The sequence below is a fragment of the Hemicordylus capensis genome, chromosome 2, assembly GCF_027244095.1.
Source record: "Hemicordylus capensis ecotype Gifberg chromosome 2, rHemCap1.1.pri, whole genome shotgun sequence".
NCBI lineage: Eukaryota > Metazoa > Chordata > Lepidosauria > Squamata > Cordylidae > Hemicordylus > Hemicordylus capensis.
The window spans coordinates 301009673-301026983 of NC_069658.1; the positions used below are offsets into that span (position 1 = coordinate 301009673).

The 17311-nt window shown below is 44.5% G+C and overlaps 1 protein-coding gene across 2 annotated transcripts in view; it reads right to left on the reverse strand.

Moving 5' to 3' along the window:
* Positions 1-2735: 2735 nt before the first annotated feature.
* CHCHD6 (coiled-coil-helix-coiled-coil-helix domain containing 6) overlaps positions 2736-17311 on the reverse strand; it is a 320698-nt gene continuing 306122 nt past the window's right edge. For both annotated transcript variants that reach the window (XM_053301294.1, XM_053301296.1), the window contains one exon: positions 2736-3365. In XM_053301294.1, the coding sequence (XP_053157269.1) occupies positions 3342-3365 (24 nt within the window). In that variant the 3' untranslated portion in view covers positions 2736-3341. The remainder of the gene's footprint in view (positions 3366-17311) is intronic.

Below are 17311 nucleotides of genomic sequence, written 5' to 3' on the forward strand. Positions count from 1 at the left end.
ACAAGTACAAGTGTCTCAAATACAGGTACAGCAGTACGCTTCCTGTCCATAGCATACATTTGAGAGACCTGCCCCCAGGTTAACTTTTAAAAGGAACACAGGTACCATCATTGACACACAAAAATATACCAGTGTGCAGACATTTGTACATTCATACAACATAATGCCTGAACAGGGCTAGAAATAAGAGGGACCGATAACATTTTCTCCTCTTGATGGTTTAAGAAGCCTGCATTAGTGGACTGACAGAGTTGAACAAACTACATCCTTTGAGGCTTTTTGTTTATTTGCCCCATTTTTATTTCTCTCTTGCACATCTGAGGCTTGCACTAGGTCGCTGTAATGTCTCTGTTCAGGATGACTGTCTTTCAATTACGCCCCCTCCCAAGATTTCCAATTAGGTGGCCCTGCAGCAGACATGGGGACAAACTATGCACAGTCCTTTTGTCAAGGAGGCTCCATTCACAAAGCCTTGAAGGTTAATGCTCAGATTCTGCCTGGAGCAGCAGAGCAGTTGTGATGCACCTTGCCCACGTCTGTCTGAACCAAGCTGAAGAGTTTTTATGTCTGGATTAGCCCCCCCTCTATTGAATTGGGTTCATTTTCTGAACGATCACATCTGTTTATGTTCCACAGACACCTGCATATCTTGAGATGACAGCAGCTCCTTGAATGCCGTAATCAGTTATTTCTCAACAGAGGAATTGCCAATTTGGTAAATAAAGCTCATTATATAAAGAACATGGAAAATGTATTACACTTGCCTAAGGGGAAAATTGTCCAAGGCAGCCAGATAAAACAGCCCTGGCATCCTAATCCTCACAATTTAGAGCTGCTGGAATGCAAATTGGAGGTCAAAGCCAGCCTGGGGAGGGAGGGGTAAGGATGTACTCCCATTCAAGCAAATACTAAGTGCCTGCAAAGGGGATTTGCACCCCAGGAATCCTCCAGGCCCCTGGCTGCAGTGAGTATGAAAGTACACTTTCTAAGAAGATGAGAGCTTCTTCTTGACTCCTTCCAGCTCAACCTATGCATTGCACACACACACACGCACGCACGCAACTAGGAGGGCAAACCATTTCCTCTCAAATGGCCCTCCCCTCAAATGACCCTTCCAACTTCTTCACAGGCCAGATTGGTCTCTACAAGCCCAGAGTACTGGAACACCCCCTTCTATAGGCTAGTTTCATTTGGCTGCTTCTGTTATAATATTCCCCAGAGAGGCAAAAATGTAGCTTTGTTGGTGTTCTTTTGGGAGTTAATCCATATGTAGTTGGGAATCTGCAACTTGTATGGTTTTTGATTGATTTTCTTCTTTGGTTTATAGGTATAAATTGTTCTTTTATTTGACTTTTTCTGCTTTTATATTATTATAATTACTGTACTTTCCTTATGTACTGCTTGAAAACATTTGCTGAAAAGCCGTATTAAAATCTTGAAGCCCAACAAACAAAACAGGATAAGATTCTATCTTTAGGATAAGAAAAATATATGGTACAAATATATGGTTTATCCTAGTGGGGGGAAACTTCCCTGCTTCCCAGGCAACTGTGAGCAATATCCAGTTGAGTCAGTTGTATCTGGGGAGACTGGCAGACCTAGGCAAGCCAACAGTGGATGAAACTCTTCCAATCCCACCCCACCCCACCCCACTTTAGTTTATTATTGCTGTTGTACCCTCTACACTAGGGCTTCTCAACGTGTGGGTCCCCAGATGTAACTGGACTTCAACTCCCATAATTGCCAACCAAAGGCCACTGGGGATTATAGGAGTTGACGTCCAATAACATCTGGGGACCCACAAGTTGAGAAACCCTGCTCTACACTATCCTTTTCATGGATTCTGATCCTGCAAAACGTGGGTGCTGAAGGATTCCATTCCACTCAACTGATCAGCAAGAAGAAAGCCACTAGACACTACAGGCTAGAAAAGGGCCTGAATACGGGAATTGCACGAATAAGTAAGAACTGCCCAGCCATGCCTATTGAGTTCACTGCAAAAGTGTGTGCTCTCTGGTTATACAATGGAGATTTTCAGAATTGCTTTATAGCACCCTTGTGCAAAAGTTCCCTTTAAAACACAATTGTGGTGGAAGCATTAGTGCAACTGCACAGCACTAATCTGGAATGCAAGCTCCAGACATCGCGCATGCTGCTAATGTAATAGCTTTGCACTAGGACAATGTCCTTCTTCAAGGGCTTCATGAGTCAGAATGCCAGCCATTGTCTGGAACCTCCCCTTATGGGATTAAGCCAGTCTTGCAGTAGTGAACATGGCAAGCAAGGTTTGCCTTGTCCCCTTTGACAAGCAACATTTGCCTTGGTTTGCATTTGGATGGGTGACTACATGTGAGCACTCTCTGTAAGATATCCCCCTTAAGGGAAGGGACAACAGCTCAGTGGAATAGCACCTGCTTTGCATGCAGAAGGGCCCAGGTTCAATCCTTGGCCTCTCTAGATAGGGCTGGGAAAGGGCCTCTCTCTAGATAGGGCTGGGATAGGGCCTCTCTAGATACGCCTGAGACCTTGGAGAGCCGCTGTCAGTCAGTTGTGGACAATGCAGAGGTAGATGGGTCAATGGCCTGACTCAGTAGCTTCTGATGTTCCTATGAACTGTTTCTATTTTCAACAATGACTGGAAGATGATCAAGTCTGACTTTGGGGGCAGCAACAAGGAGGGTGAGGAGGAGACACTGTAGAACTTCCGGATCCAAAAAACATATGACAGCACACAGTGACCAGTAAACATTCTTTATTGTTCTTAGGAGCGAGATTTAGAGGCAAAGGGGAGGAAGGCCTCTGCTGAGGTCTCCGGCTCACTCCCACTTTCTCTCACATACAAACATACATACGCATACAAAGTAATTTAGCTCTAACAAGTGCAGCTCTGGCATTTCCCTAATTTCCTCAGATGCCTTGTTCGGAAGAACAAGGACAAAGGCAGCATCTCATGAAAGACAGGCCAGGTAACAGAGAAACTAAAAAGTTAAACTACCATTTTTTTCCTCTTTTATTTTTTTGAGGAGGTCTCTGGCTTGCATACCACAACAGGAATGAAATCTCTCTGTGGGAATTCTTCTCTTGCCAAAAGAGGGATAATGACAGCGATGTACATTTTTCAGTAAATTACTTCCTCAAACCCAAGGCCCTCCTCTTCAAGTCAATTAAGATTAATCCATTAAGACTGATACATGCAGGCATCTGGATATGGAATCATGGTTCTTTCCTGGACCACTGCGGACAGAAGGCACTCATTTGCATCAGCATGAATCCAAGAGGATGCTGGGCTTTCAAGAGCTTCTCTGGTCCCCTGTGTTCTGCACTTTGCTGACAGCTGGGCTTTAATCAAAATGGACCAACAGCTCCTGAGAAAAAGAGAAAGAGAAGAGATAGGCCATTGCCGTATTCATCTGCTGAATGACCAAGTTAACGTGGAATGCAGAGAGACATGATTTGCAGCAAGACTAGAAAAAGAGAGCACAATGTCTGTCTTGAGGAACATCACAACCTGCTTCCTATAAATCCTGAGATCTACAGGGGAAATTAATTTGAAATGCTGAAAGTATAGAGTGGCACTTTTATCAGTAATTTTTACTATTACTATTAATTTAAGATCAATGGGTTCTAACCCACTAAAGTTTAAAAGCTGGGCTATGTAGATTTGGTGACTCAGTCTCTTATTGTTTAAGTGACAAAGCTCAGTACAGAAATTTAAAGCCAAAATCCATCAATACTTTGAATTAAACAAAAACGGTTCACTGCTGTTAGCAATTCTGTAGGATGCCTATAAGCGGTCTTTAGTAGGGGTGTGTACGAATTGATTTTTGTGATTAGATTCACTAGTAAAAACCCACATCCACAGCACATCCCAGATATTAAGGGGGGGGGGGGGAAGGAATAAAATTCAAAGCAGCACCCAGTTAAAGGCACTGGTGCTGCTTGTACAATTTAAATAAAATTGCGGGGGGAGGATTACAGCACCCCAATTATTAAAGGGGGAGGGCTCATGGCTACAAGCAATGAAAGAGAAAAATCACACAGGGAAATATAAATACCAAACAGCACTCAGTTAAGCCACTGGGCTGCTGGTAGTATTTTAAAATAATGGGGTGGGGGGAGAACGGGACTGTAGTACACACACAGCAACACACCAGTTATTAAAGCCACTGGGGCTGGGGCTGGCTAGAAGCAACAATCTATATATTTATTTCTCTAAGACGTACCCGTGACTAATCCCAAGTGTGGCAGTTCTTGCAAGAGTTCGCAAGCAGCTTTCATTTAGCCACGGGGACAGGGGAGAAAATGGCGGTGGCGCCGGTTGGCCTGGAAAAAAACCGGTGGTGGCCAGCTGGCCGAGAAAACAGCAGGCAGAAGGAAGCAGTGGAGGAGGGAAAGCGGTGGCCGGCTGCAGAGGGCAAGTGGCGGCCAGGCCGGCCACGGAAGGAGAATGCACTGGGGGGGGGAGAGAATGCACTGGGGCTGAAGTGCGGGGGAGGCAGGGCAAACTAGGGGTGCAGATGGTCTGCACCATGTCAGCTAGTAAGAGAATAAAATTCCAAGCAGCACCCAGTTAAAGGCACTGGTGCTGCTGGTACAAATAAGAAAAACAGGTGTGTGTGTGTGGTGGGGGGAGGAATAAAGCAGTTGGCAGGCACTGCAATTAAAAGGTTTAAAAGAGAGAGAGAGAGAGAGAGAGAGAGAGAGGCACTCTGTCTCTCCACTCACTGCTGGGCCAGGCAGGCAGGCCTACACCATAGTCTCTCTGCTCTCCTCAGTGCTGTTGCAGTCTCTCTATGTCTCTATCAGAGTTCTCTACTCTCCTGAGGCACAAAAGCAATGGCTCTCTCTGCCTCCAAGCAGCCCCCTTTATACATTTTGAAAATCCCTCCTTGGCCTCTCCCCCAGCCAATGGGGGCACAGTGTCTGATGACACCACTTGATGTGAAAGACAACTAGCCAACCAAGAAGCAAGGAGATCTTAAGCCAATCGGAAGCCCGTGCCAGGAGACCAATCAGTGATTAAAGAACATGGAGACAAAATGGTATCCGCTAAACGAAACTCTAGCGAATCGATCAGCACAAATAGGGGGGCGATTCGATTAGTGAACGAATCAGTGAATCGCCCCCAATTTGTGGCGGATTAATTCCCTAGCTAATCGACCTGTACACCCATAATCCTTAGAGGTAATTGTATTAGTGAACTCAGTGCAATGATGGTCTTGCAAGCAGAGATTAGAGAAGTTTCTGGATATTCCTAAAGTGCATTCAGCCATAGTTTATTTGAGGCAGCAATTCTTCTGATTTGGGGATAAAAACTTCAGACAACTGGCAAATAGGCTGAAGAAGAAGTTAGATAATGGTAGGTTATCTGCACTTGCTATTAAGGACAGGAGCAAAACATATAAATTGAATGAGATTGCTGACCAACGTATGAATTTTTACTCACACTTACTTACAAAATACAAATGTGATTACTAAATGTCTGGATGAGGCCAATTTATGGACATTGGCACCAGAACATCAAATGCTCCTTTATCAACCCATTACAGTTGAAGAAGTGAAACAAACTTAAATCACTCTCCTGATTTTGTGTGTGTGTGTGTGTGTGTGTGTGTGTGTGTGTGTGTGAGAGAGAGAGAGAGAGAGAGAGAGAGAGAGAATATGAATCTGTTTATTATTTTTGTGGTATTTTAATAGAACTTTATAAAAATTAAAATCTGGCTGTTGGTTTTCCTTTCTAGAAAATACGTTGTCTCTGAAATTTCTGATAATTTCGTTCATCTACTTACAGACTGGTGAAAGAGTATCAACTGTCACATGTCAAAAAATAACATTCTTCTGACTGAAAACTATAGGCAGAGATTTGGTGATGAGAGATGTTGAAGTTTACATATCAATTGATCAAAAAGATTTCAGCACAGAATCATCAAATAATAAGCACGTCAATTTATTGGTGACTGAAAACAGGCACTGGCTTCTTAATCCAGAATTCTTATCCCAAAAGGTCTCTGAGAACAAAAGCTGCAGTTGATTGTACTACAATTAGTAGAAGCCATTCCCAATGGAGGTTTGATAAAATTACATCTAAGAACAACATGGATGGAAGCACTAATTGCTATTTCCCCCTCATCTTAAAAGACATATTGGGCTCACAAAGGTAATGGTTCCACAACTCTGACATCTCACACCAGGTTCTGGGTACCACTCAGGATTAAGTCCAAGGTTGCCTTCTCTCTGGTTGGTTCTGCGGCCAACTGTTCTAAGGGTCAGTCATATAGCATGTCTATAAATGTGGCCTCTTTATCAATACCCGCATGTGAATTTATCCAATCTATGGGTAATTGAAGTCACCCATTATTACCACTCTGTCTCTCTTTGATGCCTCTCTGATTTGCTTCTCCAACTTCAGGTCGCTCTCAAAGTTTTTATCTGGAGGGTGATAGCATGTCCCTAGTAACACATTTCCTTTCAGGCCTCATATTGTCACCCATAGTGATTCTGTGGAGGACTCCGGTCCTCCAGGGTTGTCTACCTTGATGCAGTCTATCCCTTCTTTAATATATACCCCCGATCCACCTCCCCCTGTCCTTTCTGTAGAATGTATACCCAGGTATAACACTGTCCCACTGGTTCGCACAGTTCCACCAGGTTTCCGTTATGTCCACTTTTTCTATGTTTTTATTAGCAACCAAGCACTCCAGCTCACCCTTCTTAGCTCAGAGGCTTCTGGCATTGGTATATAGACACCTATCCGCTGAGTCTCTTACCTGGAGTTGGCGTGTGCTATCTCCCTTACTGTCATTTGACCTTTCTGACCAGCTTTTTGTCTCCTCTAGGCCTGGTTTTACTCTGTCCCCTTCTGGTTTATCTGAAACGTTTGCACCCCTGCACCTTAGGGAATTTTGCTTGCCAAACGAGATACCACCCAGTTCCTTTGGCAATCCCCCAGGCATCATTTTAAAAGCTGCTCAGCAACCTTTTTTATTTTAAGCATCAGCAGTCTGGTTCCATCTTGGTTCATATGGAGCCCATCCCTTTTGTACAGGCTTTGCTTGCCCCAAAATGTATCCCAGTGCTCAACAAATCAAAACCCCTCTTCTTGGCACCACCGTCTCATCCACACATCGAGACCCCTCAGCCCCGCCTGTCTCACTGGCCCAGCACATGGAACAGATAGCACTTCAGAGAGCGATATCCTGGAAATCCTGGACTTCAATATGCTACCTAGCAGCCTAAATTTGGCTTCCAGGAGCACCTGACTGCCTGACTCCTCCCTACCAGCAACTAGCACCCTATCTAGATGCTGTGTGACATCTGCAACCTTCGCACCAGGTAGTGAAGGTTCACAAACCCATCTCTCTATGCCCCTAACAATCGAATCACCCACTACTAGGAGGCCCCAAAACACCGGTGTATGCTTTGTGTGATAGGATGGGCGCATTACCCAAGGAAGGGATCCCTTCTCAAGGAGCATTCCTCTCTTCCTCAGACTAATGTCCTCCTTACCTGAGACCTTCATGTCCCTGAGGGTCTCACCCACATACCTCTCTGCCTCCTTGAGCTTCTCCAGATCAGTCGCCTTGGCTCTGAGGTGACTTTAACTTGTTCCCTGCGAGCCAGGAGCTCTTTGCTGAGTGCACACCCACAACTTCTGCCCCTTAGGCAGATAATCATACATGCAATACTCCGTGAGATACACTGGGAAGCATCCCCTCCACTGCTGGCATTTTACCTTCATGACAGATTTCATTAGCTGTTTAGAATATTTAGAGCTTGTTTACTTGAAAGCAAGGTTTTAGCTGCAGTTGTCAGGTAATTAAAGGTTTCAAGCTCTGTCCTCCAAAAAAATCATTCAAATGTGGGGTAGTACTTACCTTCTCCTTGAGTGTCTCCTTTGTGATAAAGGGCGGATGCTTGTGTGCCTCCCTGCACACTTCCCTGCTAAACTCCATGCAAAACTCCGGGTAGCAAAACATCCCTGGTCTGAGCCTTGTCTTCTCAAGAGCTGCTTTCAAACTGAGCCACCTCAGGAATGTGGCCCCTCCCACAAGCTGTGTGACTCAACTGGAGCTAACCCCCCACCCTCTGTCTCTATAGGCACAACTGAAAAACTGCCCTGTCCAGAACTGGCCAGCCAGAAATCGAACCCTAGAAAAAACCAGCTCTAACAAACTTAGCTTGTCCTTTCCCCCTTGCTTTCTTTTGTTTGTTTATTTATTTATTTGCTTGCTTGAGGTATTTCTTAATTTTCTCAGAAATAATTTAGGGGATATGTTAAGCTTGCAAAGCACCATGGGATGTGGCCGTGGAACCAACTTCCCTTTTCAATTGGCACGATTGATGCTACTTTTAAAGAAGAGTTTCCCAAGGCTATACTTGATCTGTAGAACAATTACTTCTCTCTCTCTAATGTTGCTTATCTTCCATGTTCTCCCAGCCATTAGACACACTCACAAGTGAGTAAAAAGCTGTCCCTTGGTAGCTGCAGCAAGAATGTGGATGAGTATTTGGGCAATGCTGAAGCCATCTGCTTGAAGACGCGTGATTGCCATCACACTCACCAAAACTTCAGTTGACCCCTTCCTCCCCTCTTCAGCCCTGAACAGCATTTGCTAGATTCTTTAGTGTGGAAACTAGTAGAGAAGTAGAAACTCCCATGGAAGATATGGAAGTCTTGCATTCTGAGGCAGCCTGCACATTCATTAACCTTTTTTTTTTTTTTTTTAAATTTAACTTCATACATTACATCTCATAATTCTCTATGACACATCACAAGGTCATAGTGTATAGAACCACACCTCTGCTCACAGATACTTGTAGCTTGAGGCACAGCAACCAGATTGCGTTGCTGTAGTCTGTGCACCTGTGTGAGCAATCAGGATGCTCACAGACCACTCACTGGAGTGAAGGGAAAAGGGGACCCAGCAACCAAGTAATTCCACTGTTGCACAAAGTTTCTTCCCGTAATCTCTAAGCCATGGGATGGCTTTAGTCATGGGAAGGATTCTAGTTTTATCCACATAAAGAGAACCTTTTTATATGGAGGAGCATTCAATCACAAAACCCCTGCCTTCAACCGAAAGCGCTATCGCCTAGACACAAAGATCTACACATGACTAAATAAGTGGGCGGGGTGGAGGGCTGTCAGGGTCTTCCCGCACACAATCAACTTCGGCCTCTTGGCTCTGCCGCTCACCCAACACATGGTCGGTGCCATGGCAAGCGGCAGAGCAGGGAGCCAGAGCAGGAGCAGGGAGCCAGGAGCGCCGTACACTGAGGGATCCTCCCTCAGTCAATCACTCTTGCCACCTGGCTCTGTGTGTGGGGGCGGGGGGGGCTGCCTGTAGCCCGCACATACACACGACTCCAAACCTGGTTAAAGCCTGGGGTAAATTCCAGGTCTTGGACCAAGGCAGAGTCGGGATCAGGCACTGCACAAGGGCAGCCAAGCCCACAGCCTCACAGAATTGCCACTGCAGTGCGGACTAAATTACATGTTAGTATGCAGTTGTTTACAACGTCCCACTGTTTTTTTAAAAAAAATCAAAAAGCTGCTACAAAATCCTAAAATCTTGCATGTAGCACTGTACATGCACATTTACCCCTATATCTATTTTTCCTGATCACTATTTTCCCCTTAGGCTGCTTTTCCCTCTGCAAAAGAAAAGATGCACATCTATGTATCTGTATCATTTTCCCCCATGGGGGGGGGGACAACTCTAGGGATGATTAATTTTAGGAAAGAGTTTTGCCTGAAGAGAAAGGGTTAAGCACCCTTCCTTCCACAATTGTTTTTCACTTCAGTTTAAAAAAAAAAAAAAAAGTCTGTGGAAAGTTACAGAAGGGTAGCTTGGGCCAGAAAACTAGGCAGAGAAGACTTTGGATGGAAGATTGTTTGGACCACAGAACTGAATCCAGAGAGATTTATAATACACGGGCTTTGTTTTGCCTTGTCACACATGGATTGCCCGGGATGCTTGCTGCTTCTTTTGCCTGAGGTCACAGCGATTTGGAGGCCTGGAAGAATTCTTAGGTGAAAAATCTCCCTGTTAACATACCTTATGGTCGTTTCTTTCAACACATGCTGTATCTTTCACCTAAGAATGTTTTCCACCTTTGTCACTCTCACCCTTGAGAAGATCATGTGCTTACATTTCACTGAACTCTGTAAAATGACTTTCATTCTTGCTGCAGTCTTTCAGTGCAACCTCCAGCAAATCCATCCATAAATGGGTCCCTGATCATCTGATTTAGAACATCAGCTGGATACTGCACTGGTGATGATGATGTTTCTTTGTGTTCTGAATGCCACAGAGACTGCTGGTGCATCTTATCCATAGCAGCTACCCAGTTGTACTGGATGAATCAAGATGGACTTTTACTTAATAAATCGAGAGTCTCCTTGTTGAATCCTTTTATTTTCTTGGAGACTTAAAAAGTGGGGAGCTCTACAACTACACCTCTCATCACCTGTACTCCAGAGAGCAATTCAAATCATCTGCTAATCTCTAGCTATTCTAAGCTTCACCTGTACATGCATTATAACATATTGATTCCCCTGGGACAATCGCTCTGATCACTGTTATCACCCAGAGAGAGCCTGAATCATTAGGCTATTCATAGGAAGTATTTTTCACTGATTGTGAACCTTGGCAATTCCCAGAAAACTGTTCAATAACGACACCCATGCCTGGACTCCAGTCCTTCTTCCAAAAGCAGCCTCCTCCAATGACTCATTGCAAGGAACAAAACCTCCATTATGGACACAAGCTGGAAAGCACGGGGGATGAAAAGAATGACTACGATTCTGCAAAGGGTCACCACGGAGAGGATGACTGCTAATTAACACTGGCATCAATACGGGGAGATATTTTTGCTAAATGAATGTTAATTGCATTTAATCTTGTTTCTACTATTAAGAAAGTCCCACCAGGCTAGGCTGACATTGCTTGTATTTCAGATGAAGATCCCACATACCTTTGGCAAGGGAGGTACAAAGAGAAAAGCAGCAAAGAAGGTGGTTGTTCCTACTACGTTCAATGTGATTTATGTCTCTATATCTATGTAAACTGTTTTGGGAACTTTGGTTGAAAAGTGATATATAAATATTAGTCGTATTCATATTCATATTCATACTATATCTTTCCTTTGCTCCCATTTTATTGATTATTTACATGCCTATGTTTCTCTTCATCCTGGGAGCCCAGGTGGTGAGCAATGTAAAAAAAAAAACCTAACTCATAAAACAATCATAAAATTTTGTTTTAAAAAGTTATCTGGGGGAAGTGCTGGGAAGGACACCTTCTTGGACATTACGGTTACTTTTTTAGGGATGTCCTTGAAGCATTTGGGCACCTCTATTTCCAAGTGGTGAAACGCTTCAAGCTGCCCCAGCCAAATTGTTTCGGCTGGGGGCAAGCTGGCACTTTAAAAGGAGGAAGGCAGGTCTTACCTAGTGGTGTGCATGGAACCGTGCCTCCATGGTTCGGCACCAGGGGGGTGGTTCTTTAAGGGCGAGGGGTGCACTTACCCATCCCACTGCTCCCCCCCCCCGCCGGAGCGCCTTTTTAAAAGCAGTTTTTGGGGCAGCAGCATACCTCCTTGTCTCCCTGGCCCCCTTTTTCGGCTGGAAGTACCATGCGTGCGTCACACACACCCGCACAACGTGCGCCTGCCTGATATGTGTATGTGTGCACGCGCAATGTACTTGCAATGAAGTGCAATGGTACTTCCGGCCACTTCTGGCTGAAAACAAGGGCAGGGGCGACAGGGAGGAACACTGCTGCCCCAAAAACTGCTTTAAAAAAGGAGTGCTGGCGGGGGAAAAGTGGTGAGAGGGTAAGTGCATCCCCTGCCCTTAAAGAATCCCCCCTGGGTGCGGAACCGCCAAACTGCACCACGTTTGAACCAGTTTGGAGGCCTCTATAATGGCCTCTGGACCGGTCCGTGCACACCCCTAATCTTACCTGTCCCTCTGCTTCAGTTCCGCCACCCCCCACCCCGCAAAAGAGGCGCTGTTTGTATGAATCAGCCGGGCTCTCTGTTTATCAGCTGCATTTGCTTAGGAACAGGAACATTTCCTGTTTCCAGCAGGAAATGACATCTGAGCATGTGCAGATGCCATCTTGAGTGGCCAGCAACAGTGAATACTCAAGATGGCAACACATGCTCAGACACCATTTCCTGCTGGGAACAGGGAGCTTCCTGTTCCTAAGCAAATGCAGCTGGCAAACAGAGCCTGGCTGCTTCATACAAACAGTGCTGCTCTGGGGTGGCGGGAAGCAGTGGAGCTGAACCGGAGGGGCAGGTAAGGCCTGCCTTCCTCCTTTTAAAAGGCCCACTCGCCACTGCCCCAGGATGTCCACAAAACGCTTTGTGCACATCCCTAGAATTTGTGCCACGGCTCCAGTTCTCTTTAAGGGGCCCTCTTGGGTGCTGCGTACAGCACTGCTCTGAATGGAGGTGAGAAGTGGGAAAAGCCACTTCCACATGGGGTCAGCGGGGGAATACATATGATTTGGCTTCAGCTTTTTGAAAGCAAAGAATGGCACCTACCGGAGACGGACAATAGTTTTTTAAATAGTTGGAAGTAGTTTGAGAGTCATTATTTCCCATGATGTACACACATTTCTTTTGTGTTACTGTTGTTTCTGATCACACAGGTTTTGCAGCTTATACACAATACAAAGCACAGCAAAACATGTCCTGGAGGAAAAGGTTAGAGGAGTACACACTACAGTAGCCCTCCATCTTTCAAAATTATTTCAGTCCTCTGGGGAAAACTACTGTGTATCTCCAGCCTAAGCATGTGCAAGTCATCACTTGCGCCAGTGAAGTTAAAAACCCGCCCCCTGACCTGTACAAAGAATGCAGACAGCTCAAGTGAGAAGGGAAACGATGGGGGAAATCTCTCACATGGCAGAATACTATACTAACCATCAGAACCCCCGTCCTGAGGCAGTACTAATAACTGATCACAGGTGAAACTTTGAAGTCCAGCAGGTGGTAATGTGACAAAAGGAAATGGGATTATAACAGCTTCAGTGACAGGTTGGTTTGTCTCTAGTGGTCTGAAATGTCTCCACTACAACCAGCCAAAATTGCTTTAAAATGCAGTTGTCCTCTCTCTTTTATAGCACATACAGTGTTCCCACATCTCGCTATAAACACAACAATAATCACCACCTATTTCACAGAAACAGAAATAAATAGTTCATAAAGCAGAGGAGAGAACCTTGACTACACCTTCCTAGTACAATTGGATTAGCGCTCCCCTTCCTTGAGTCCTCTCGGACCCCAGGAGGGATAAAGGAATCCAGTTGGTACATGATGTTTTCTAAAGTGGAATAATGAAAACCTGCACAGATTCCACTCTAGTTTTAAGGGGATTAAAAGGGGCTTTAGAAGTATTTATGACTAAGACCTCTGCTAGCAGCAACAATGGAAGTAATACTCTCCTTTCCAGAGGCAAAAAGAAAAAGAATTTCACCCAGTGACACAATAGAACCTCATTTATGTACTGTGCAACCCAAAATAGGTCACAGAATAAAGGGCAAGGAGAAATACTGGGAGAATTTAAAGTGCAGAATGCTACAAGCATTCTCAATAACTCAGTGATGGTGTACACATTTGCATGGGTGTAGGCTGGGGAAATGGAGGCTGGAAGATGGCAACTTTCCCAAGCGAGATTTATGAACATCACATCTATATATCTGTGCTAGGAATCAGAGAGGATAGCATGAGGAAGTGTCCTCTTTCAGTTGTGAGTTAGGCTTGACCTGGAGTTACCGTCCCCATGCTGCCTGCTAAGCAACATACCCTTGTGAGCTAGTTCATGTAAGCAAATGGTGAGCCATGATCCCATGAGTTCAGAGAGTCCAAAATGGAAACAACAAGCCTGTAGTCCCAAATCATGTACAGGGATGCTACTGGGAGCCCCCAAACAGGCTAACAACTGCATAACATTGATTTTAAAAGAATTTCACTGGCTGCCGACATGTTTTTGAGTAAAAGAAAAAGTGCTGGTTATTACCTATAAAGCCTTCAATGGCTTGGGTCCAGTGTATTTAAGAGAACACCTTCTTTGTCATGAACCCTGCAGCCTATTAAGATCATCTGGAGAGGTCCGGTTATGGTTGCCACTGACTTGTTTGGTGCTGAATTGGGATTGAGCCTTCTCTGTGGCTGCCCCAGGCCTTTGGAATATGCTCCCTGTCAAAATTAGAGCATCTCCATCTCTAATTAGAAAGACTGTCAAGACACACCTGGTTTCTCAGGATTTTAACTGAAATGAATTTTAAAGCTTTTAATTGTTTTTATCCCATGAAATTGTTTTAACTTTTTTATTCTGTGAAATTGTTTTGTTTTTACTCTGTTTTTAGCCTACTTTCCAGTAGGCTTATGAGATCACCCAGCATTCTGTATGTGTGTCCGTGTGCCTCCCCGCCTCCTCCACCCCACACCATCAACTTTGCGACGCATGGACGAATATGAACCAAATTGGGTACAGTTGCAGTGAGTGACACACAGGGACACCTCAGTGGTATAGTCTGTGATGATGTCATCCACACCGATTCAAGATGGTGGACGTGTAAACTTTGCAGGCACAAGTGGGCTAACTTGTGAACCGCTTAACCGATTTGAACCAAATTTCCTACAGCTGTAGGGACACATAGGGATGCCCCAATGGCATGGTGTGTGGTGATGTCATCCACTCCAATTCACAATAGTGGCCACGTGAACATCTGAGGTGCAAGCCGCTAATTTGTGGACTGTCTAACCCATTTGAGCCAAACTGGGTACAGTTGCAGTGAGTGACACATAGGGACACCTCAATGGCGTAGACTGTGACAATGTCAGACAACCCAATTCAAAATGGCAGACACAAACATCTGAGGCGCAAGTGTACTAACTTGTGGACAGTCTAACCGATTTGAACCAAATTTGCTACTGCTGTATGGACACATAGGGATGACCCCTATGGTGTCATTTGTGATGTCACCCACCCCGATTCAAGGTGGTGGACATGTGAACTTTTGAAGCACAAGTGCACTAATTTTAGGACTGTCCAACCGATTTGAACCAGATTTGATACAGTTGTAGTGAGTGATACACAGGGACACCTCAATAGTATAGTTTGTAATGATGTCATCCATGCTGATCCAAGATGACGGATGCATGAGCATTAGAGATGCAAGAGATCTAACTTGTGGGCCTCAATTTGAACCAAATTTAGTCCACTGTAGAGACAGTGAAAGGAAAGTAGGCTGATTAGTTCTTACTAGAACTTGTATATTTGTTGTTTTAAGTTGTATACACCACCTAGAGATACACAAGTCAGGCGGTATATAAATATAATTACACAAACAAACATCTGCTGCTGTTCTGATGCAGTTCATATTGCATTGCATTTCATTTTACATTGTTTAATAGAATCTGCCTTGGAATTCAATATAAAGAAAGAAGAGTATAAATTAAAAACACATAAATATCTCTGTCCACAAATATAGACACACATACATATATTATTTATTTATTTAATTAATTTATTTATATACCGCCCTTCCAAAAATGGCTCAGGACCGTTTACAACAAAATAAAAACAAAACAATTAAAAGCAAAACTAAATCAATTGGACAATTAAAATCATTTAAACATTAAAATCATTTAAAACCAACATTAAAATTTAAAACTGTATATCTAATTAAAAGCCTGGGTGAATAAATGTGTCTTCAAAGCATTTTAAAAGTTGCCAGAGATGGGGAGGCTCTTATTTCAACAGGGAGCACATTCCAAAGTCCAGGAGCAGCAACAGAGAAGGCCCTTTCCCGAGTAGCCACTAAATGAGTTGGCGGCAGCTGCAGGCAAACTTCTCTGGATGATCTTAGGAACATAGGAAACTGCCATATACTGAGTCAGACCATTGGTCTATCTAGCTCAGTATTGTCTTCACAGACTGGCAGTGGCTTCTCCAAGGTTGCAGGCAGGAATCTCTCTCAGCCCTATCTTGGAGAAGCCAGGAAGGGAACTTGAAACCTTATGCTCTTCCCACAGTGGCTTCATCCCCTGAGGGGACTATCTTGCAGTGCTCACACATCAAGTCTCCCATTCATATGCAAGCAGGGCAGACCCTGCTTAGCTATGGGGACAAGTCATGCTTGCTACCACAAGACCAGCTCTCCTCGGCAGAGCTCATGGTAAAGAAGATGTTCTTTTATATACCCAGGCCCTAAGCTGTTTAGGGCACCACATCTAAAGAAGGATATTGTAGAACTGGAAAAGGTGCAGAAGAGGGCAACCAAGATGATCAGGGGCCTAGAGCACCTTCCTTATGAGGTAAGGCTACAACACCTGAGGCTTTTTAGTTTAGAAAAAAGACAACTGCGGGGAGACATGATAGAGGTCTATAAAATCATGCATGGTGTGGAGGAAGTGGATAGAGAGAATTTTTTCTCCCTCTCACATAACACTAGAACCCGGGGTCATCCCATGAAACTGATTGCCAGGAAATTTAGGACCAACCAACGGAAGTACTGTTTCACACAACGCATAATCAACTTGTAGAATTCTCTGCCACAAGAGTGGTGACAGCCAACAACCTGGATGGCTTTAAGAGGGGTTTGGATAACATCATGTAGGAGAGTTCTATCAACTGCTACTAGTCTGAGGGCTATAGGTCACCTCCAGCCTCAAAGGCAAGATGCCTCTGAATCCCAGTTGCAGGGGAGTAACAGCAGGAGAGAAGGCATGCCCTCAACTCCTGCCTGTAGGCTCCCAGTGTCATCTGGTGAGCCACTGTGTGAAACAGGAAGCTGGACTAGACGGGCCATGGGCCTGATCCAGCAGGGCTGTTCTTATGTATGTTCTTATGTGCATGTCTGGAGGACATGCACACACCCAGAGGGCTCTGAGCGAAGGGGAAGACAATCTCTCTCTACATTAGTGTGGGGTGTTAAGGGCCTTCTCTCTCTCATTTTCCTGAGGCAGCAATAGGGTAAACAAGGGGCAAGGGCAGCAGCCTTGAAAGGGTCTCCCCACCCGCCACAATTGCCCCAATACAGCTCAAACTGATGGCATTTACCTCATTTTAAAATGAACTAAAGGTGGGAATCCCTCAAATACTAGATTCTAGAGAATGTAGCTTCTCTACAGTAGTAGCAGTGGAAGAAAATATTATCACTAAACATTTTTTTTTCAAACTGCTTTCTCTGGTAACATTTGAGTTGGGGATCTAAGGTACATTTGCTGGTGTTGCTCTCCAGCTCAGCTGGTTTCTATTTAAATGTCTTTGAAAGTCTTGTGTGTTTCATTT